Source organism: Scleropages formosus, chromosome 1 (assembly GCF_900964775.1).
Source record: "Scleropages formosus chromosome 1, fSclFor1.1, whole genome shotgun sequence".
NCBI lineage: Eukaryota > Metazoa > Chordata > Actinopteri > Osteoglossiformes > Osteoglossidae > Scleropages > Scleropages formosus.
This window is the reverse complement of record NC_041806.1, coordinates 50,285,198-50,307,085: the sequence shown is the minus strand read 5'-3', so window position 1 is coordinate 50,307,085 and position 21,888 is coordinate 50,285,198. Positions and strand designations below refer to the sequence as shown.

At 46.6% G+C, this 21,888-nt stretch overlaps 2 protein-coding genes across 4 annotated transcripts in view; both read right to left on the bottom strand.

The window, feature by feature from the left end:
• tmem181 (transmembrane protein 181) overlaps positions 1-2,879 on the bottom strand; it is an 8,541-nt gene extending 5,662 nt beyond the window's left edge. For 2 of the 3 annotated variants that reach the window (XR_001965031.2, XM_018730402.2), the window contains exons 1-2: positions 2,564-2,879; positions 5-108 (exon numbers count right to left, since the gene is read on the bottom strand). Coding sequence is in view for 2 of the 3 variants with exons in the window: in XM_018730402.2 (XP_018585918.1) it covers positions 5-108; positions 2,564-2,691 (232 nt within the window). In the remaining variant the exon portion in view is untranslated. Of the gene's footprint in view, positions 1-4; positions 109-1,002; positions 1,103-2,563 lie in introns of those variants that run through there. The other variant, XM_018730404.1, reaches the window with a different exon arrangement.
• A 1,350-nt stretch (positions 2,880-4,229) lies between these two features.
• On the bottom strand, positions 4,230-21,594 carry LOC108921089 (tubby-related protein 4-like). The gene is made up of 14 exons (XM_018730375.2): positions 20,669-21,594; positions 17,020-17,148; positions 16,641-16,802; positions 15,739-15,919; positions 15,004-15,111; positions 14,765-14,931; positions 14,033-14,257; positions 13,373-13,607; positions 12,902-13,046; positions 12,515-12,659; positions 12,206-12,299; positions 11,296-11,439; positions 7,737-10,969; positions 4,230-7,596 (listed from the first exon to the last, which is right to left on the bottom strand). Exons 1-14 carry the CDS (start codon positions 20,918-20,920, stop codon positions 7,480-7,482), a joined length of 5,337 nt encoding a protein of 1,778 aa, XP_018585891.1. The 5' UTR covers positions 20,921-21,594; the 3' UTR covers positions 4,230-7,479.
• Positions 21,595-21,888: the final 294 nt, after the last annotated feature.

The following is a 21,888-nucleotide window of genomic DNA, read 5'->3' as shown; positions in this document are numbered from 1 at the left end:
CCACCTGCGATGCCGATGAAGACGGTGAGACCGAAGCAGACGAAGAAAACCACGAACACGAGCACAAAGTGTCGCTTGGAGAGCGTGTAGAGGCGCATCGGGGCGAGCCTGGAAGGGGGGGAGAGAGCAAACACACTGAGGTTGTCTTCCCAGCCGAGCCCCCACAAACACACACACACACACACACACGCTGAGCTGCACCTAAAAAAACTGTAGCTAAATACATACTTTAGGGTCTGTTTACTTCACCAGTAATCCATCTTTGAAAAACTGAATAAAGGGGCTGGTAGAGCTGGTACTGTAGCGGTTAGAGCTGCTGCTGTTGCAGGTTCGAATCCCACCTCCAGCTACCCTGAAGGTACTTACCTTAGATTACTCCAGTAAAATAATCCAGCTGTATTATATAAAAATGGGTCAATAAGTGTAGGCAGATTAACTGGAGTCGCTTTGGAGGGAGGAAAAAAAAGTGTCACATAAATAAGGAAATATTAATTAATGAAAATTCCAGAAAATATAATTATTATAATGTGCGGAGTACACGACTGCCTCCTGACCTGAGCGAAGGGGAACAACTGGAGGCAGAAAAAAGTGAGACAGACACACAGACACGATGATCGGATGCACAAGTACTAGAGCAGTGAGTGAGTGGAGGACACAGCTGGACAGATGAACAGCTGGACAGGTGGACACAGGTGGACCATGTTTGTTTCCAGGGACGGCTGACGCTGGTGTGTGCGACGCAGAGAGAGAGAGGGTGGCTTAATTAATTTTTCCGGTGTCGCATCACTAACGTACAGACACAGACAGTGGTCCAGGCGATTATTTTTTTTCATTTATTCATGATCATTCTACCCTCGAAAAAACTTCAGCTACGACGGAGAAGAACTTGAAGAAGAACGAGACAACTGACTCTCTGTCCAGCCACCCAACAACTTGCCAAGCGAGTCGTCAACCCGGAAATTAGAAACATTTTTTTATGGTTCCAGCAGATGTTAAACTCACCGATCCATCGTCGTTCCGCCAGCGGGCTCAGAAAGGGAGAGCCGACTACCTTACAACTGATTTCTGTAGCTCGCCATACATCCGCGTACCCGTTCCAATATCCGCGTACGTCACAATGGCGCGACGGCGGTACACGTCATCGTACGTCACAAGTCCGCGCCATATTGCTCACCCGTCACGTGAGAGGGGAAAAACAGAGAAAGAGCGGAAGTGATTCCCAGACGCTCTCCAAGGCGGCCGGTATCTGTATGAGTAAGAGGTTGCATTTACACCGCGCCCACCATAAATTCCGTAAAATGCAATTCTACCGACAATTTTTGCTCGAACGGACTCCTGGTCGAGACCTTGTTATATCCAGGTCCAACTGACTCTTCCCGACGTCCAGCTCATCCAGAAGATTCATTCATGTACTCATCTCACGCGCATTATATATTCAGCAATCAAATGACAAATCATTGTCCTCGCTGCAACACACGTCTCCACGGCGCACATCAACACCCCCACCCTGACCTACGGGTGCCCACGTGGTTCCGCTCCGCTCCACCTTCACTTCTCTCCCTGACATCTACCAGTTGAGCTTCTCCATGAGCTTGAGCATCCTCTTAACAGCGCGCGCGCGCGCACACGCACACGCGTTCGATCCCGGAGCCCTGTGTGGGCGCAGGATTCACCACTGAGCATCAGTAATCACCGTCACTGAGCCGTGACACAGCTGAGATGTTCCGCTGCCTGCGGGTAGAGAGACACACCCTGTAGTTGGGACATGAATAACATTTTAAATCCCTTCTTTCAGTTCCCTTTATTTCTACACAGCCCTCCTCCTCAACAGGGTGACAGAGCGGCTCATACTTATAACAGGCGATAATAAGATGAGGCAAAAGACAAAGTAATTACGGGACAGTAAATAAATCAGGCAGCGTGCAAATATCAATATTATGATTGAAAGAAGTCAATTGGCAAGAGATCAAAGGAAAAGCAGGCCAAGGCACTGGGAGAAAAATGAACCTCTGCGGGTCCAAGCGGCTGCCCACCCCTCCCGGGTATATTTCATGATATTGTCTGCTCTTACTCTATTTAATAATGAACTCACCACCTGCGTGTTCAAGTACTGAATACCGTGTAAATGAGTGCGCAGCGCTGCAGCGCTGCAGCGCAGCCCGTTCAGTGTGACGGAGCGGGGAAATGGTGACATAACCGCCCCCTGGTGGCTGAGCGCCCTCACTGCACCCCGTCACCTGTCACTGCAGAGGCTGCGATGTCCGATTCCCAGCAAAAAATAATAAGACAAACTGGAGAAATCCACCAGGGTTCTCATTATATCTTCGAGGGGCCCCGGAGGGGAAAACAAAATTAATAAAAGGTGACACAAAGAACGACAGCCGGAGAGGCAGCATGCAGCGCTGCGCCCGCACTGAACATGCGGATATAAATAAATGCAGAGACGCGTGTTCCAGCGACCCTCCTCGCTCGGGGTATGATGATGAAGACGGTGATGATGATGATGATGGTGGCAATGGCAATGGCGATGGCGATGACGGCTGCATGAATGGGTACCTCATACCTGTAGAAGCGCTCGTCCCTCCATGGCGTCAGATCCTCCTTCAGCTCTTTAATCGCCTCCTCGATCCTCCGGCACAAACACTTGAGCTCCGCCAAGAGCGGCCTCTCGGACCCCGGATCCCGCTCCATCCCCCCGCTCGCTCCCCTCCGTCCGTTTTCTTCCGCGGATCCCACGGCACAAAAAAGAAAAAAAAAAAAAAACAAAAAAACAAAAAAGACAGATAGACAGAGGCGGCTGGAGAGCGGGAGCGACGGGAGCGCGCGCCGCGCCGCGTGACCAGCGTTCAGCACCGCGGAGAGCGCTACGTGGGCGAGCGCGCGCCACCGCGCGCGCTACCGCGGACCAATGCGCTGCCTTCGTGCGCTAATTAGTGGCTAGAGGTGTCCGAGTCTTGCAGTCTAAGGTCCTGGGTTCGAATCCCTCCTCCTGCTGTACTACATTACCCTGAACGGAAACAGCTATAATACCCTGCTGTATAAAGGGGTAAATCACGCTAAGCGCCCCATCTCCTCCTGTTACCAGTGGCCCAGTTGTAAATTCTCAAAAATATAATTACTTTCCGATTTATTTACTTAAAATTTCATTTTCTTCACTTATCTCTGGTCTAAAATGATCTAATTACTTACGGTTTTAAGCCTTGGGGTCTCTTTTAGTGTCTTAAAGGTCCTGTGGTGGAGTCTTTCTATTAGTTGGTTTTATTTTTATCATTGACATGACAGATTTTAGAATTTATTGAATAAAGATTTTAATCGCCAGAAATGATAAATGGAAAAATTTTTACCTGTCGAGTTGGACAGTGTGAGGAGCCAGACATCTAGCTGGTAATACATTCTGATCCGTTAAAGAAAAAAAATCTGTTATAAAATACATTAAATTATTTATTTTATGAACTATCTTTTAAAAATGAGTAAAACCCCATTTCAGAAGAAGGCTGGAAGCACAATTGCCTTCAGTTTGGAAAGTCGCTGGTTAAAAATCCCTCGATAAAAATATTTACCCATCCATGCTCCAGTTAAAATTACCCACGTATAAGTGGGTAAATCAGTGTAAGTAGAGAAATGCTGTCAATGGCATTGGAGAAAAGTGTCAGCTTTTGAAAGAATGTAATTGTGAAAAATCTCTTCAGTGAAGATAACAAACCTGAGCGGAACCACCTCAGCTCAACTCCCTTCCATCATTTACAGCCCTGTCTGTGGTTAATGAGAAGATGAGGAACGTTGGACACATGAACTGAACAACAGTTGGCATCAGGAGTCGGTGGAGACAATGTATTTATGTTCGGTAACATTAAAATTACGTTTAATTTGAATAGTTGAAATTGAATAAAATGTTAATCATATGATTATAGCTTTATTGCAGTTTTTTTTTTTTTTTTTTTAACAGAACCTAATCCACAAAGAAAGAGGGATGTTGATATTATTAATTTTCTATTAATTGTGTATCTTTGTGGTAAAAGTGACCTTGGAGTTAAGAACAAAACATGTTGCTAACAGGTTCGGGTGTGAGAGTGCAGGAGCTGACACACAGCTTGTACAACCTAAACACCACTGGTCACACCAGACAAAGGTGTCATATAGGTTATTGGTTAATATTATACTGGAATGAAGAAAATAATCAGGATGATCTTCCAGAATGAAGAAAAAAAAAAAGACATTTTTAACCTGCACATTTTTTATTAAGCAACAGCTAACAACTGACAACTTCCAGGGAAACAAAAGAAACCAAAACATGAGCTCAACAAGATCAAATCATGTGTTTTACAGTACAAGACAGAACCTGGAACCCGAATCATCTCAGGTCTGCAAATCAGGAGGAGAGAAAAAAAAAAAAAAAAAAAAAAAAATTTACCTTTCCGAGCTCCTCCTTCTCACAAACAGCATTTCACAAATGAAAATTAGAATCACCATTCCTCACCTGCTGTCCCCAACCCAAGTGCATCATGGGTACAAGACCTAGAGACAGAAAGGAGGACAGGCCTACCTCTCCAGGTCTCCAGGACCAGACACTGTGGAACATCTGTTTCAACATTAACATGCTTTATCTCCCCCCCATGTCACGTTACTCTAAAACATGAAACACAGAAAACTGCAAAATAATTTAAATGGCATGCCTTATAAACACAAACTACTGACATTCAGCCACCAAATCCGACAAATAATATCCTCATTTTGGTTTTTCAAGTATTTTCTTTAAGCCTACATCTATGAAGCACAGTTATACTCAAATGCCACAAACTACACTGTCCAATACAGATTACTTCATCAATTCAAAGTGAAAAATAAAGGTTAACCTAACTCTTACAGGAGACTCATATAGGTCGTCATTCATGGAATCGGTAATGTGTCTTCGTAGAAATCTTGAAATAAATACCTATCAACCAACACATGAGGGTGCTACCTGCACTAGTGAAATATGAACATGCGGAAAATGAAGTGTTCGCTTTTATGGGCTCTCATGCGGACAGAACCATATTTTACCGTATAAATAGATAACACTGGGATGTGCGGAGCCTCACGCTGGACACCGACTCCACCAAACAGACGAACCCTGCGCAAACACACAGACGAGAACACTCGGGCACACGGGACGGCGCCGCCCCACATCAGTCTTACACGATACACTTGTTCAGCAAGTCCACAAATTATATACAGTAACTAGCATAAGAAATAACCTGTATAAATAAAATGTAAGAACTAATATGTGGATGAGATGTTTCCTCACGACAATTTTTCACGCGACTTCTGCAAAAGTCACATTGAAATGTAACAGCGAAGAACAAACAGCTTTTGTCTAAAATATTGCACAACTAAAGAGTCGACACAAGGATTGAAGCGGACACTAAAATATCACGCAACGTTCCGCGTCCCACGCACCACTCCAGGCCGACGCTGACCCTCCTTCCGTACCATTTGTTCTTGTCTACACCACCTTACCGAGCTCTACGTTATTGTACGGAAAAGAAAAGAACGAAAGCGGACGCAGTTGAAGCACTTCAGGTCAGCCGACACTTCCTGTGAGTATAATGAGCCCCAGTCAGGTGTGACTCTGCAAACTTGTAGGCCCAGGTGTGGCCTAGCAACATATCGAACCAAGAGCATCAGAAGGACATGAGGTCGCCGCCAGCAGAACCCACCACGTGCCGGAATGGCTCCAGCCTGAGCGTGGCTAGGCTACCTTGTGAGGGTCCGCCTCTAAGGAACCGGGCCACGCTGCTACGGACACGTGTGCTGGAGGGCGTCGACACGCAGCACTTGACACTCGTGTGTTCACGACTGGGGCGACTTCCTCCATTTACAGCATTCAGCGACGGTGTTAAGGCATGCACCTGAGGACAACCATGACGGCTGAAACATCATTAAACAGCCGGATCCCAATTCGAGGATTTCAGAACCATTTCTGAACAGCTCATCACGAGAATCAACTGTGACCATCACAAGTAGTCACATGGGTGGGTCCGCCGCAGTCAGTGACCCTAAGCCTGAGCAACTCCGTCTCAGACGGACACCTAAGTAAACCACCGGAGGACACAAGAACGCATTTCCTTGTCAAAACAAATCTGAATCGGGGTTACTGTATAACTGATCCGTTCTCTTCGCCTTTGGGGGAAGTTAGTTCTTCTCCAGCATCACATGCGCGACTCACTGACTGAAAGCATCTCCCCCTCAAAGACAGAAGTACAGCATTGTGTTACATTGTCACATTGAGCCATTTCATATCCAATCAAGGTGAGAAACTTTTTTTTTTTTTTTAAAAACTGCCTCATGCACTAGACCTGTTTACAATGACACCGATATTTGACAAGAATTTACACGGTAAAAAGGTATGAAGCAACAGGTGAAATGTACATCATCTCCTGTACCTTGCTTACACGTCCGAGTTTATGTTGAGTCGGCAAAAGAACCAAATCACTTCACAGAAGTGACGGGAGACGACAGATCTTTTGCTGCTGAAATTGTCATTCAACGACTAGAGCACATACACCGGAATGTCCACAAGCACCACCGTCACAACTTCAAATTGATGCCCTTCCAAAAGCAGGACCTTAACTCATCCTCCTGCCTCTCTAATAAATTATTTTTGTAAACAAGGTACTAAGATCACCGAATGCTACATAATAAATGTACAATTATAATCTGGACAGTATATACATTTTGAAATCATTAACACAAAACTTTGAAGCAGATGTGCTGAACTACAGATCCAGATGGATTCTGCCAACATAATCCTTCCAACAATCCTTGCAGAATGAATGACCACCACTGAAATTAAAAAGTTTTCCTGTTTCAAGTGATAATCCTGGGACTACAAAACACAAAGTCCAAAATGGTTCTTCCATATCCATCATCGCAACTGTTGCAAAAATTAAATTCTAACTGTTTAAAAAAAAAAAAAAAAAAAAAAAAAGCCTTACACAAAACATGTCTTTCTTATAAAGCTAAAAATTGTAATCAATTTCTCCTAAACGTCATAGTTATCGATTTCAGTGCCCAGAAGTACCTGTAACATCTGCAAGTAAGCAATTCATTTTCCAGATACAGTTTTCAAGTATTACTGGTGTGTTTAAAAACCGGACTGAAAAAACTCTAATGTAACAGTATTCATAGGAAAGAAAACTCATATAAGGCAGTCAGTAAGGAAAGTGTGTGTCCACCAGCCCAGCAACCTTGGCCAGCACATATTTGCAACAAGTACAAACAGATGAAGCCCACGTCCCACACTGGTGACCACATCACGTGTCCGTCACCCCCGTAACCCGGCACTCTGCTGCCCCCCTTGGCAGCTGTGCGTATTGCAGGTCAGTAGAGTCGGATCTTTCCAGGTCAGTAGAGTCGGATCTTTCCACGGCTATGAACACAGGAGAGGAAACGGACCGAGTTGCTCCTGGGTGGCACCATGAAGTGGAGCGAAGCAGATTCTCACTTTAGCCGCTGCGTGACATTGGCCAGGGCGACGGCAAAGGCCTGCACGCCAGAGAACGGGTACTGAAAGTCGAGGATATAGGCGTTGCCATCAATCCTCCCAAACTGCATCACCTGCAAGTGTAATCAAAAATACCGATGAAGACCAACTCAGTAGAAGAACTCTAATGAAAACACCATTCGATATTTGAGCAAAACTACAAGTAGTACAGTCATGAGCATAAGACGCCATTTGGTCTTTTTTTTGTCCTTACCTGTCTTCCTTCCAGTTCGATCTGGAAGTTCTTGGCCGACTCCTGCGTGACCCTTCCTCCAAAATCCAGCTGGTAGACCTGTGTGGCCTCATTCCACAGCGGCTGCTTGTTTGCCATGACATAGACGAAGCCCTGGCTGCCCAGGCCACGGTCCTCCTTCTCGTTAGCCTTGCGGCCCTTGAAGTCATCCAGCTCGCTGGCAGTGCGCAGGCTACGCTTGCTCTTCCAGCCCTTCTTGCTACTCTGGCTTTGGTTGAGCAGCTCATCGCCGCTGATGAACAGCTCCGGCTCGCTTTCCGAGCTGTCCTGAAACTCACTAGTCTTGTTCAGCTTCTTGGCTTTCTGCTGCTCCTTCTGACTCTTGGGTTTCTTCTTGTCACGGCCCAATCTGGGGCTGGAGATGAGCGAGTTGAAGTCTCCCAGGGCGCGGCCCTCCTTCTTAGCCTTGCCCTCGGTGATGGCAGACACGCTGGCTTCTTCGGCACGGCTATCCAGCCTCTTGCGGCTCTTTTTGCCAAACTTGTCAGATCTCTGAGGTACGGGGCTTTCGCTCAGGGACAGAACCTCCTGGAAGCTGTCGGCTACCTCCACCCCTGCAGCCGCCGCCGCCTCAGGAGAGGCCACAAGAGTCGGGAGGTCAGCGGGGGGAGGAGGCGAGAGCACAGGCTTCTCTACCACCATGTGGGTCTTGGGTGGGAGTGTCCCTGAGGGGCTCTGCATGGGGGGACAGAGGGTGTAAGGATTCCAAGGATGTAGCGCAATGGGAGGCAGCGACAAGGCAGCACAAGAGCTACTACCCGGGTACATTGGGGGCAGTTGGCAGCAGGCCAGAGGTGGAGGGTAGCCTGGAGGCAACACCATGGAGGGGTCCTGCTGTGGAAAAGGCAAGGGGGTTACGAGCTCCTTGGCAGAGCAGGGCTGCGCAGGGGGAGGCGGCGGCGGCTGCATGGGCTGCAGCTGTGGCCCAGTGTACGGACTGGGGCCTGTAGGGAAGGGCAGAGACACTTGGTACCCACCAGTGCCACCAGGGCTGCTGGGTGATTTGGGCGACAGAACAAAGGGCAATCGTGACACGTCCATGTGCTGGGCTGGAGCGAGGAAGAGCGGCGGGGGCTTCAGGTGGTTGGGAGCAACCGGCAGTGAGGACCGCTCCTGGGGTACCCAGATCTCCTCTGAGGTGGCTGGGTCCCATTGGTAGGGTGGGGGTCGCTTGAGTGTAAGGCTGACCTCTCCTAGGGCCAGCTGCCGCAGAGACTTCTCCAGTTGGCACTGCTGGCTCAAAGTCTCGTCCTCACTGAAGGCAGAGTTGACGTAGTCTGTGCGGTCACGGGTGCCGTCCAGTGAGCTCAGCAGGTTATATGAGGACTGAGAGGCCAGCGGTGAGGCGCTGCTTGAGTGAACCATCACCGTGCTGTGCTGGAGGGCACCACCTGCTGGGAAGTCCTGCCGGATAATGGTGCCGCCGGCAATGCCGCTGCCTCCGCTGCTGCTGCTGCACTGGCTGCAGGTGTATAGGGCAGTGGTTGCCCTCTGCTGGTAAGTGGCTGCCAGTGCACCACTCACCTTGGACTTGGTGGGCAGAGTCCTCGGGGCATCCATTGCCTGGGAGACCTTGAGCACTGTTGCGTCCCTACCACTGCGCCGCAGAGTGGCATGGATCAAGCTGCTGTCAATGCGCTGGGCAGGACTCCGCCCACAGCTTGTCTGATTGGCTGGATCAGGATATGGGGGAGGGTCCCCACTTGGAATGGAGTAGCGAGGCACGGTGAGCCGGTTAAGGGTGGCGGAGGCATAAGGGAGCTGTACTTTCTTTTCCTCAGAGGTCACCCTAAGGGTGGCTGAGCAGCCAGGACCCTGCAGTGCATACAAGCTCTGGTTGCACACAATCCGAGTGCGTGGCCGACACACCTCCTCCACGTTCCCGCTGCTGTCAAAAGTGGTGATCCTCTCGTAGCCCAGAGGTGTCTGATATGGGGGAGCAGGCGGGTACAGTGAAAACTCACCCTTCTTCAGGCACAGATCCACAGGTGGAGGTGGCCCTGTTGGGGAGGGGGCTGGCGGTGGCCCTACGGTGCTGGCAGATGCTGCAACTACAGCAACAGCTGCAGCCACCGTGCCTGGATAGGGCGGGGGTGGATTCATCTTACTGAGTTCCAGTGGGGCGCTGAAGACCAGGGCGTCACCCTCAGCCAGCTGTGGCATGGAACGCAGTGGCTTCATTTTCAGCAGATGCTCATGCTCCCCTCGTTCTGGGCCATGGTCGCCCTGCAACATTCCTGGAAGCTGATGCAGTGAAGCTGGAGGCTGGCTGGAGGGCAGTGGTGGTGGAAGCTGGACTTGTAGCTGCTGCATCTGCAGGTGATGCTGCTGAAGCTGCTGTTGGTGCTGCTGGATTTGCTGTTGACGCTGCTGTTGAATTTGCTGCTGCTGCTGCTGCATTTGTTGAATTTGCTGCTGAATCTGGAGCTGCTGCTGTTGAATTTGCTGTTGCTGCTGTAACATCTGCTGCTGATTCTGCTGCAGCTGCTGCTGCTGAATATGTTGCTGCTGTTGATGTTGCTGGTGATGTTGCTGCTGTTGCTGATAATGCTGTTGATGATGGTGTAGGTGCTGGTGCAGATGCTGCTGCTGCTGCTGTAACTGTTGCAGCAGATGTTGCTGTTGCTGCTGTTGATGGAGGTGGTGTTGCTGCTGATTTTGTTGTTGCTGCAGTTGCAGTGGATGCTGTTGCTGCTGCTGATGTAGCTGATGCTGTGGTTGTTGCTGTGGTTGTTGATGCTGCTGTTGATATTGTGGATGCTGTGGTTGTTGATGCTGCTGTTGATATTGTGGATGCTGTGGTTGTTGATGCTGCTGATGTTGCTGATACTGAGATTGTTGTTGCTGTTGCTGTGGTTGTTGATTCTGTTGCTGCTGTTGAAGGGGAGTCTGAGGCCCAACTACAAGGCGTCCTACTTCTAGACCTCCAAATATCACCTGTCCAGGGCTAGAGTATCTAGTGGGCACTGTGTACTGTGCTGTCAGTACTGCATCCTGCTCAGAGACTCCGGCCACTGTAGCTGCCGTAGGATTGGAGAGGATGTCCAGCTGAACATTCTGATTGGCCAAGAGGGACTGGACAAGGCCAATGCTCTGCGTAGGGGACATGGCCTGGGCAGGGCTGTGGATAGGTGCAATGGGGATGTTGACTGTACATGGGGGGTTGTCATCAGCAGCTCCTGAGGGTCCTGTTACTGTAAACAGAAATTGTATGCCGTGATGAGCAATATAGACCCCATAGTCACGCATTAATTGCAATTAATCAGCTGAGTTCGCTAATGCGAGTCAAATCATTTCAATTCGGTTATTTATGTAGATGTCAACTTAGTCTTCAATGATTTCTCCAAACCAACTTACAATATTAATATTTGCAATTATTTGCTCATTTATACAACCAGGTAATTTTTACTAGAGGAATTTAGGATCAGTACTCTGCTCAAGGGTACTACAGAAGGATTCAAATTTGGATATTTTGAATACAAGACAGTGGCTCTATCCACTACACCACCTGCTGTTATACCTGGCAAATCATCCTCATCCTCACTGAAGACATTGGGACTGAAGACAGGCAGGTTAACGTATTCCATGGAGATCTTGCGCACCTCTGGCAAGTAAATGGTCATCTGCCGAGGCTGGAGGTGTAGCAGGCTCGTCTTGTAGATGACTGAAGAAAAAAGAAAAAAGAAAAAAAAAAAAAAACCACACATTTTACTTATTCCCATACTTTACAACTGACAACTCTTATTACAAAAATAAGCATTACCTGATATCGGAGCAACATCTACAATTTTACCCCCGGTTCACTGAGTTTCAAACACTGGGGAAAATCTAGACCCACAGAAGAGAGACTCTCTACTACTGAGGTCTAAAGAAAATCATTTTAGACTCTTCCAAAGTCTCCTCAATACATTCACTCATTTAGCTGATGCTTTTCGCCAGAGTGACTTACAACGCTAAGCTACTTACAATTATTTATCAATTCATACAGTTGGGTAACTTTACTGGAGCAATTTAGGGTAAGTACCTTGCTCAAGGGTACTGCAGCTGGAGATTAGATTTAAACCTGCAACTTCTGGGTCCAAAGGCAGCAGCTCTAACCACTATACTACCAGCTGCCCCCAACAATCTCTGGAGAAATGTGTATGAGAATTTAACTGGTAATAAATGGTTGGTTTACACATTAACATATTGTCCGAAGGGATGAAAAATATTGGAGAAGGTCTTGGTTAAGACATATCCCCTGTCAGGGCTGGCATGGTAACAGTCTACAAACAGAATCTGTGGTGTATCACACTGACAGTTCCTAAGAACATATTTTTCATTTTTGTTCCTGTTCAATTAAATCATGTTTCACTGTAGCATACCAATAACTCCTAGACAAGAACATGAATTGTTTTTGTGCAGTTGCACAAACACCTTGTTAAACTTACCGGCTCCTAGGTTCGTTGGCAGGAAAGAAGCTAGACCCACAATCTTAAACTTTGTCCCCCAAATGTTGGACGTGACCTGAGCTAGGTAATTGTGCTGTAAAATAAAGAGATCAGCCCTCATAAACAAAAACAAGTTCAGACAAACAGGACTTCCCAAGTTTGCTTAATTCTCCCCTTGAAGTGCAGCAAACCCCTTCTGTCAACATAGATATCTGCAAAAGAATGTCCCACAGAGAAATAAAAAGAAATTCAGATGAACAAACATCACCGTGCAAACACCCGACATTACCGTTTTTAAACTGACTGTACCTGAGTGATGTCATCCAGGGGGAATTCTCTACGAGTCAGGCTAGGAGAACCAATGGAAGGTTTTCGAATAGGCAAGCGTGGGGACCGGGACACTTCCTGTGTTGCTCGAGAAAGCTTAGGGGATTTTCTAGGGTCAATATTGATCCTGTTGGTAAAGGGACAGACTAAGTCTCTACAGAGAGGGTAATTAATATAAGATTAAAAAAGAAAAACAGTATATATAAGCATGCATTGCAAAAAGAACATTGGCAGCTAGTCACATGAAAATACAGGGGGACAACTACAATAACCAAAAAACCAACAATATCAATTATAACACACTGTACATTACAACATTGCCAAATAAATAAATAAATATATATATAAAATAAGAGTGCAACGTGGTACCTTGGCAGTTTGGGCGATTTGCTCCCCCTCGATATCTTTGGTGATTTCTTCCCGACCCAGTCATCGTTGAGCTCAATATCACTGGAGTCCGAGCAGTTACAACTGTCAATCATGGACGAAATCAAGCTGTTTCCATAGATCTCATCTAACCACCAGATGGGGAACAAGGAACACACAAAGTACACTGGATGAACATCACTCAGTCCTGCAGTTCTAATCTCCATTTCAACGGTTTATCTTAGCTAAATGAAATTTAAAATTTCAAAGCTGGTAATCACAACTGAACTACTACATTGTTACTCAATGACACACCAAGGTACCCTTGGACCTCACTTCTTCCACCATGTACATGCTTGTTACATTTACCGTATCTGTACTTTTCCTCATGAAGTTAAGCATGACAATCATCACTTGTCTGAACTGCTCCTTTCCTGCACTGCCCAGTGTCAGGACCTGCCGCGACCCAGCTACCTGCTCTGCCGTCTGTCTTGGGGTCCATGATGACAAATTCTGGCCGCAGCTTGCTGATGCGGCGACCCTTGAGGATGGGCACCAGGCCCCCCAGGTACTCTAGGTATAGGGTGTAGCAGGGCCCGCCAACCTCCGGGTTGTCCTCCGTGCGCTTCATGGTGCAGTGGAACCGTTCATTTCCGGCCATGGGGTAGCTCACAAAGTCACGCATGTTGTTAGGGTCCGGAATGGGAGGCTGGGAGGTGGAACATTCTTTGGTTACTGTAAGCTAGGAGTGGGGAACCCTGGTTCTCACAGGGTGCTGAGATAGTACAAACTATCTGAGCCCTTAACTAGGCTTTACAGGGATGTTAATTAAATCCATCACACAATTCAAATAAGTTTAACAACCAACGATAACATGTTGTACCCTAGAGCTCATGTTACTTGTTCCAGTAAAATAAATTCTCTGTTGGTTCACTAGCAAAATTGACAGAAATTATAAAACATTATTTAGTTTTTGTTAATTTCAGAATTTCATAATTGCTGAAATATTGGATTAAGTGAAATACCCAGTGGAAAGTACACCTACATAAAGGGAGAAAGGGGTGAGTTGCTAAGGGCTTAATGACAGCATGCAGAAGTGTGGCTGACACTTCACCGATGGTAAGCAGCCAGTACCTTGATGGTGGGAGCAAAGGCAGCAGAGACATAGGCGCAAAGGCGAGCAGGAATGTTCAGCTTGCTGACATCCTTCTCTTCCCGCAGCGTACTGGCAATGGCCTGCTGGCAGAGCAGCTGGAGGCTGGCCACCCGGTGCTCCACCCGCACCACGTGCAGCGCTGGCCCGCTTGCCAGGAAGAGCCGAGAGTCTCGGTGGCCCCAGCAGAGGGTGCTGATGGGACGCTGGAAGGGAAGCGGCCTACAGAGTCAACCTTACAGCCCAGCTTACTATGGCACAATGACAAGCTAGTGCAGTGGTGTCGTTATACTCCCAAAAGGTTATGGAGTGCGAGAGCACACTGTTCCTGGGTCATTGAAACTGAATCCAGCTCAGCAGTCCAAGAGGTGAAGAAAGGAAGAACAAATCAGAGGCAAAGGAGAGGAGAGTATACATTACACACGTTACATTTATTCATTTAGCTGACGCTTTTCTTCACAGTGACCTACATGTTAAGGTTACAATTATTCACCCATTTATACAGCTGGGAAACTTTAATGGAGCAATTTTAGTGTTAGTACCTTGCCCAAGGGTCCTACAGCCAGAGGTGGGGATCAAACCTGCAACTTTTGGATCCAAAGGCAGTAGTTCTATCCACTATGCTACCAGCTGTCCCTATTAAATTATTATATATAGTATAATCTACTGGGAGTAGTCAAATCATGGTGTGCAGACCCAAAAGAGAAGCTCACCTGCACAGGAGTCTCTAGGGTGTAGATGTGCTCTCCATGCACATTGTAGAACTTGACAAGTGCATTTTTAGGGAGCGGGGCGCAGGTAGGGTCAGAGGTCTGATAAAGGCGTTCCATCCCAGCCACTGCCAGCAGGTCTCCCTGGGAGCACCACTGCACCACCACATCTGGGAAGAAAGAACAATGAAGTCTACCCCCAAGCACACACGACTACATGCAGAGCAGCCAGGCCCACATACCCTTAAGCCCTGAGTGGATGATGGTGGGGGACAGATCATCGTAGTTGTTCATCAGGCTTATGTCTCCAGACGTGAAGCTGACCGTGAGCAGTGGCTTCAGGTGGTGCACTGCAAGAGTTAAGAGGCACGACCAATTAGCAACAGGGCGATGACCTTGAGGATAGAAGCCACCCAGCAGCAAAGAGTAGCACTGAACAGAATCTCACAGTTCAGGAGAATATGCATTCAACTATACATTTTCTTTGGTCGATCGCTATAAAAATGCCATGTCTTGTTGCACTCTCACTGACCGATTTCAGCACTGTGACAGATGCATTAAATAGGAACACTGATGACACCATGTAATTAATACACACGTTTAAAATGGCCTTGGATAGGAGGTCAAATACTGCTGAGCACTCAGGACAGCAGGAAACATGCTCTACTGCATCACCTTGATTCAGTGTGATCCACCCCAGTCACTACAGTGGTATAAAAAGCCCTTCCCACCAGTTGAAGCAGGGATAACAGCTGCAGCAGTATAACAAATGTTTTCAGAATGGAATGGATGGTGTCCTTGGGCTACTTCTGATGGACCCAGTTTCTGATCTGACCACCAAGAACTTCTAATCAAAGTTTAACAAAACTTGACTTTCTGTACAAAGGCGCACATAAAGAAGACTGCATACAGAGTAGAAGCTTAAACGTAGTAAGGAGTCCAGGGGCCAGTGGGTTCACCAGGAGCCTGGCAGGTACCTTGGGGCAGGGCGAAGTCATCCGAGTCCGTGTCACTCTCGCTGCTATCCTCTACCAGGAAGCTGGGGTAGTTCCAGGACATGCCAACGATGCCGTCTGACTCATGGAGCAGAATGTGGGCGAGCATGCGGCCGTGGCAGTCCATCACAATGACCTGGCCATCGGCCGTGCCAAAGAGCACCTAAGCAAGTGAACAAACCGCTCTAGTCAGTGGGGAACCATTTAGAAAGCAAACTTCACTGATCATTGCTGTCCAATGTCATGGGAAGGATCTTTCCTCTGAATGCTGAACTTGAAACACACACCTACCGAAACCCTCCGGCCTCAGTTCCATCCGCCCATGACAATAAGAAATACAATAGCACACACACCCAGACACGGCATTACCAATTGCATTGTGTCACACCTAGCCTGCTTCACAGTGACACAAAGACATGAAACAGGGCCTGAAGCTAAATTCACTTAATTACATTTATCAAAAATTGTGCACAAATTATAATTAACTATTAATTGATCTTAGCTTGCTGTATAACACCGAAAAGAAAGAGCAATAAACACTGCTGTATATTCCCAGTAACAGCAGCAGCCTTACACAGCTATGAGCTCAGGATTCAAACCAATAGGCACCTTAAATTATAAATGTAAATGTATCAATCTCACTGCAAATTTTAAAGATCTATAACTTGTTATTTGCTGCCAGTGAAAAGTGCTCTGTAACAAGACTTGACACTACTGATGCAGGATGTATATGAACAGCTACACTGTACATGGTTCTTTGGTTCTGGCATCCTACTATAATTCTCTGTGGTACAGTTAAAGAGAACAGTCGGCACCATTTTAGCTGAGGTAGCAAAAGCCTTCCCTATCGGGCAAATGGACAGTCTATCCAGACACTCACGCACCTGCTGGTCATCTGGCGTCCAAATTCCACAGGTGATCTGGCTCTCCAGGTTGATCTCCGAGGACCAGTGCCTCTGGCCACTCACGGAGCCCACCAGCACAAAGCCATCTCGGTAGGAGATGAGTGCCTGTGTGCCGTCATGGGACCAGGTAAAGTCGCTCACCTGGGAGAACAAGCAGGAGAAGTACACTTAATACCATGAAACGCAGAACACACCTGGCACACTTTGAGCAGCATAGCAACTGGTGTTTGAAACCACAAAAGGAAAATAAAGGTGTACAAAAAAGCTCACTTGTTTGGTTTCATATAAGACAGAAGCTGCAGGCAGTGCTAAGGCTCAAGTAAGGTATTCAGTTCCAAAAACATTGTCATTGTTTTACCTGCGCTCCACGATCATTCACAAGCTCCACGGACCAACGGCCCTCATACTGGATCCACACAAAAATGCCGCCATCTGTGTCACATGTCGCCAGCTTCTGGAACGGCTCATTCCAGCGCACCAGTACTACCTGCAAAGAAAAGGCACAACAAAACCCAGCTGAAATTCTTGGCCACTCCTTCACACCCCATTAAAAAAAAAAAAAAAACCACTAACCCTTTACAAGTAACAGAAAGATTTCTACATCATTCGTGTACAATACATATCAATAAACATTAGAAGCTTATGACACTGTGCTCATTTATTTTTAAACATGTGTTAATTAAATTTTGTGGGAACTACAGTTACTCACTCACTGCTTGAAGATCTAACAAGCAAATTAAATAAGATACATAACTACCAACATTTAGTCTAATTTGTCATTTCTATATTTTCTTAATCCCTTAGACCTGAAAATAATACACTTACTGATTTAATAGCCACCGCTAATAGTGTAGTGGTTAGAGCTACTGTCTTTGGACCCAAAGGTCATGGGTTTGATTCCTGTGTCCGGCTGTCTATGCGGATGCTCACCCAGATCACTGGAATGAATTGAGTGATGACCTAAAATGAATTTAGTACTGTAATCCTGAACATGATTCACTGTACTACCCCTGAATAAGGTACTTACTGTAAATTACTCCAGTAAAATTACCCAGCTGTATAAATTAGTAAATAATTGCTTCGGAGGAAAGTGCCAGATAAATGTGAATGGAAGTATTATGAACATGGACTGCGTGTAATCAGGACCAACATCAGAGTGAGGAACTCATACAGTCACTCTGAATGGTCTCAGGAAAACAATTCTTTTTAGACTAATGGAGGCCCCTAAAAACAGAACCACGCAAAATATCCCTTACTGTCCTGTAGCAGAGAAGCACAAAGTGGCCACAGCAGAAGTGACCCCACTTTGGAGACACGTGTCCAGTAGTAAGGAGCAGGGCAATGCCCACATGCTTCCCTGCATGAGGCTTCCATTCCTGGCCTAATCCCCACCCCCTGAGACAGCAATGGGGCAGGAAAAAAGGACAGGACAGGCAGTAGCGGTCGCAAGGACTGCTAAGATTAGCGCCCTGGCTCGCTGCTCTAAAAACAGCCAGATCTGTCACGCAATCCAGGGAGGACCTCCTGCAGCGAGAAGAGCAGACTAATGCTGAGAAACTCTGAGGGTTTCAGCCTGATCGCACATTCAGCTCACATCCCAACATCTCAGACCCAGAGCCAGGGTAGGTATCTCAGGACAAATGCAACCTGCCTGCTCTCATGACACAAACGGCCTTTAGGCTGAGGCACCAGGCCCAGGACAAAGTGTTTGAACAGGAGGCAGAGGAGTGTTGTGCATCAGGTTCTGTGCAAGCCTGCAAAGACAGAGTGCTTTCCCCTTAACAGCACAGTTCATGAAGGAAACACAAAAATAATATGAGAAACAGTAACCCTTTACCCTTTTGAGCTTATTGCTTTCATCTGTAAAATAGCTACTTTGACAAAATCTGTTTTTAGAGTCTGCACAAGAACCGATGCTAATTGAATGCACATACTGAGGACAGAAACCCATTTCATGTTATTCTCGGTATTTTTCCATTGAAAACCCACATAAATAAAACAAAAATGTTAGAGTAAAAACTGTTTGTCATGGGTCATATACCCAGTAGTCTGTGTTGGTACAACTGTGGAAAAAACTTATTTTATAAACTAAAAACTCAGAGCTGGGTCACTGTGTGCAAAAGTGAGGTAGACCGTATGTCCTAACGTGTATTTCAGGGACCCCCCCCGAACATCCCCACCCCCCCTCAAATTAACGTCGGCTCCACATGACCACCTGTTCATGTTAAGTCGCACCTACACTTTGCCCTCCTGCTGGAGCTGCTGTGACATCACTGGTTCTTCACAATGGATTAAAGTGCACATGGCTGCCACCTGATAAACAAAGGGTCTGGGCGGGGCACGGGGGGGGGTTAACCTCATGCGGACACTTGCGCACACAGCTTCTTGTATGCAACAAGTGCAGACTGATCTTTAAGTAAACCTTCTCAATGCGAAACAGTATGAAACTTCAGGAAAGAGGACTCTGCAAAGAAAGTGATGCTGCTTATTAAAAATTTTTTAAAGGGGGTGATGACACATTTTGCATTGATTAGAATTATAAAACCAAGAGGGTGAATGCACATTTGCAGGCCATTGAATCTGTGTCCAATACGGAGTACCAGTACAGTGCTACGTAAGACAGATGGCACCTTCTCAGAGATCTGAGCCAGGTCGATGGAGGCCAAGAGGAGCCCGAGACACTCCAAACCCTCTCAGGGTATGGGATGAGAGCCACGCATGTTGATGCCATGCAAAGTGATGGGGCAGCTTCCCATGCAAAACTTTCATCCATTTCCCTAAAAAAAGCCTCTGGCATTCAGCTGCTTTTCTGACATCTCTTCATTGGAATAAGGGAAAAAAAATCCTAATTTAAAAAATTCATTTTGCATAAAAATAATAAAGCGACTAGTAATTTACATAGAAATGAACCAATTTCAGCAACTGAATGAACCAATTTGACCTCTGGTTATCAATTTGAAATGGTAATGTGCAGTTTGCCAACTCAGTTATACATAACTTCTACATCTTCCCAAGATCCCAAAAACAGAGAGGCCAAGGTGCTGAAGTAAAATCGGACCCACGTGATCATGTCCATCCTTCCCAACATTTGCAGTCACAATGCAGCAGGTATGTCAATAAATCAGCAGAGCTGGCCATATGCTGAACAGCATACACGACACCAGCAAGCAAGACTGCAGAGGCCGGGATGGAGACTCAGTGGGAGGAGCCTACTTTATTAGAAGGGTAGCGCTTCAGAAAAGGCTACGGAGAGACTAAAATAGAAAAACACATTTCAGCTCATACACCTGGGAACAACAGCAATCAGGGCATCTTCAGCTGCCTTGTCCTTGTATTGACACCAACTACAAGCCCTCATTAAGATTTCACATCTCAATACATAAGCTGGCTCATTTCATAAAGAAATGAGTCCAAGTAATAGTTATACTTTTCACAAAAATAAAAATGTGAATCTCAGAAGTATCTTACACCCAAAAAATAAGTATTAAATAACTCCTTAATAGCTTTAAAAACAGTGAATATAATCACTTTGTTCACTGGCACAATGAATGATGCTGATAATTGCTCCTGCCTTAACATTCAACTGCAGAAAGCTGATCGAAACATGCATAACACTGAAGCACGCTTAATATTGTTTTTAATTCTTCTGTGAGGACAATTACAAGCAAAATTATTTACAAAGCCAATGCAGGAGAGGAGGTTGTTTTTAATTCTGTGGCAGAACATTTGGTCACTAATTCTGTTCCTTAAAAAACTATCAAACCATTTTTTAACAAAGGGGGGGGGATCACTTTGCTTTTACTTCAAAACATGAGTTTACTGCTACTGTACTATCATGATTTGATACTGACAAATATAGTTCTCCAGTTCCTTACTAGTACTACTACTTTAATTATAAAGTCAGCAGATTACCACCAAGATTATTTTTAAAAAGTAAACGAAAGCATAAAAGAAGTTTTCTGCCCACTTGCTGCTGACCTTATGGGAAAGTGATGCTCATCTCTCACCTCACTGTTGTGTCCTCTGAGGTTGAAGTTGATCCTCTGTGGAGTGCTCCTGTCCCGCCTGCAGTGGCTGGAGGTGAAGGTGACTCCAACAACCCCTCTTCCGTTCCCTGTAGCCAGCCATCCCTCCTCGGAATAGCGCCTCCGGCAGACAGGCTTCTCCTTCTCGCTCTTGGGCACTCGGCCTTTCCACGACAGGCAGAGGATGTTGGAGTCGCTGCAGAGGACGGGGCTGTGTTCCACTGCTGCGTACATCCCGAACGCCGACGCAACTGCCTGCGACACCTAAACCAGCGGGGACTGTCTGTTTGGTTTAGCACCTCAGAGACACGGCGTCAGAGCGGACATGCTGCATAGGAATAACGTGGAATAGGGGACAACTCAAGAGCTGCAAGGCAAGGTGATCTTCAGATCCCGTCCAGACGATAGGTCCAGCTTCTATCCCACCTTCATGTATTTGAAATCCAACTTAAATATGCCTGAGAATTTTGCATTAAATTAGAAGAGGATACACGGCTTGCTTCTGATATTTTGAGGATGTCAAGACATTAGACAAGACGTATAAAATTGCATAAATAAAAAGGCACGCCAGTGGGGTCTTTGTGATGTGTTGAAATGCAGGCAGAGACTTAGGCTGTCAGTGTGCAGAATTCCCAAAGGCTGCGGTTCCAGAACTGGGTTTAGACCCACATCTCCCTGTGCTCTCTCTTCTCCAGCAGATGGGGGGATGTTACACTTAGGCTCCCAAACCAAAGCACGTTAAAGAAAACACAATCCTGAAGCTGTCTTTCTTTTTTTTACCATGAGTCTTTTCACTTGTGAGCCACCACTAAGTCAGTGAGTTTCCTTTTACCGTAAGTACAAACAAAAGGTAAATCTCCAAGACTGTGCATCATAGAAAAAGCTATAATTCTGTTAAAACACTTTAAACTACACCTGAAACCCACCCACCCCCCCCCAGCCAGCAGTTGTGTGAACAGAGAGTCAGGATCGCTGCTTCTCAGGGATCCATCCCAAGGAGCTGGGTCACAGTCCGTTTCCGCCACGGCGTCTTCCCCCACAAACGACCTGTTACTCTGCATCAGCTGCTCCCCTGCAGGCGTGTCCATCGTCCTGGCAACGCCATCGCGTCAGCCTGGTGGCCTGCAGTCAGCGTCGGGAATCCCGTCAACACGTTCTCTGGCAAGAAAAGAGCATCACAGGAGGTTCTGCCTGCAGGAGGG

Bases quoted from the DNA above. Each gene is read 5' to 3' on its own strand.
- LOC108921089 (XM_018730375.2), bottom strand. From the start codon at position 20,920: ATGTACGCAGCAGTGGAACACAGCCCCGTCCTCTGCAGCGACTCCAAC. The intron at 15,112-15,738 runs GTACCTGCCAGG...TAACTCTTGCAG, and splicing joins TGACTTCGCCCTGCCCCAAG to TGCACCACCTGAAGCCACTG. The intron at 14,258-14,764 runs GTGAGCTTCTCT...CTTCCCTTCCAG, and splicing joins CCCTAGAGACTCCTGTGCAG to CGTCCCATCAGCACCCTCTG.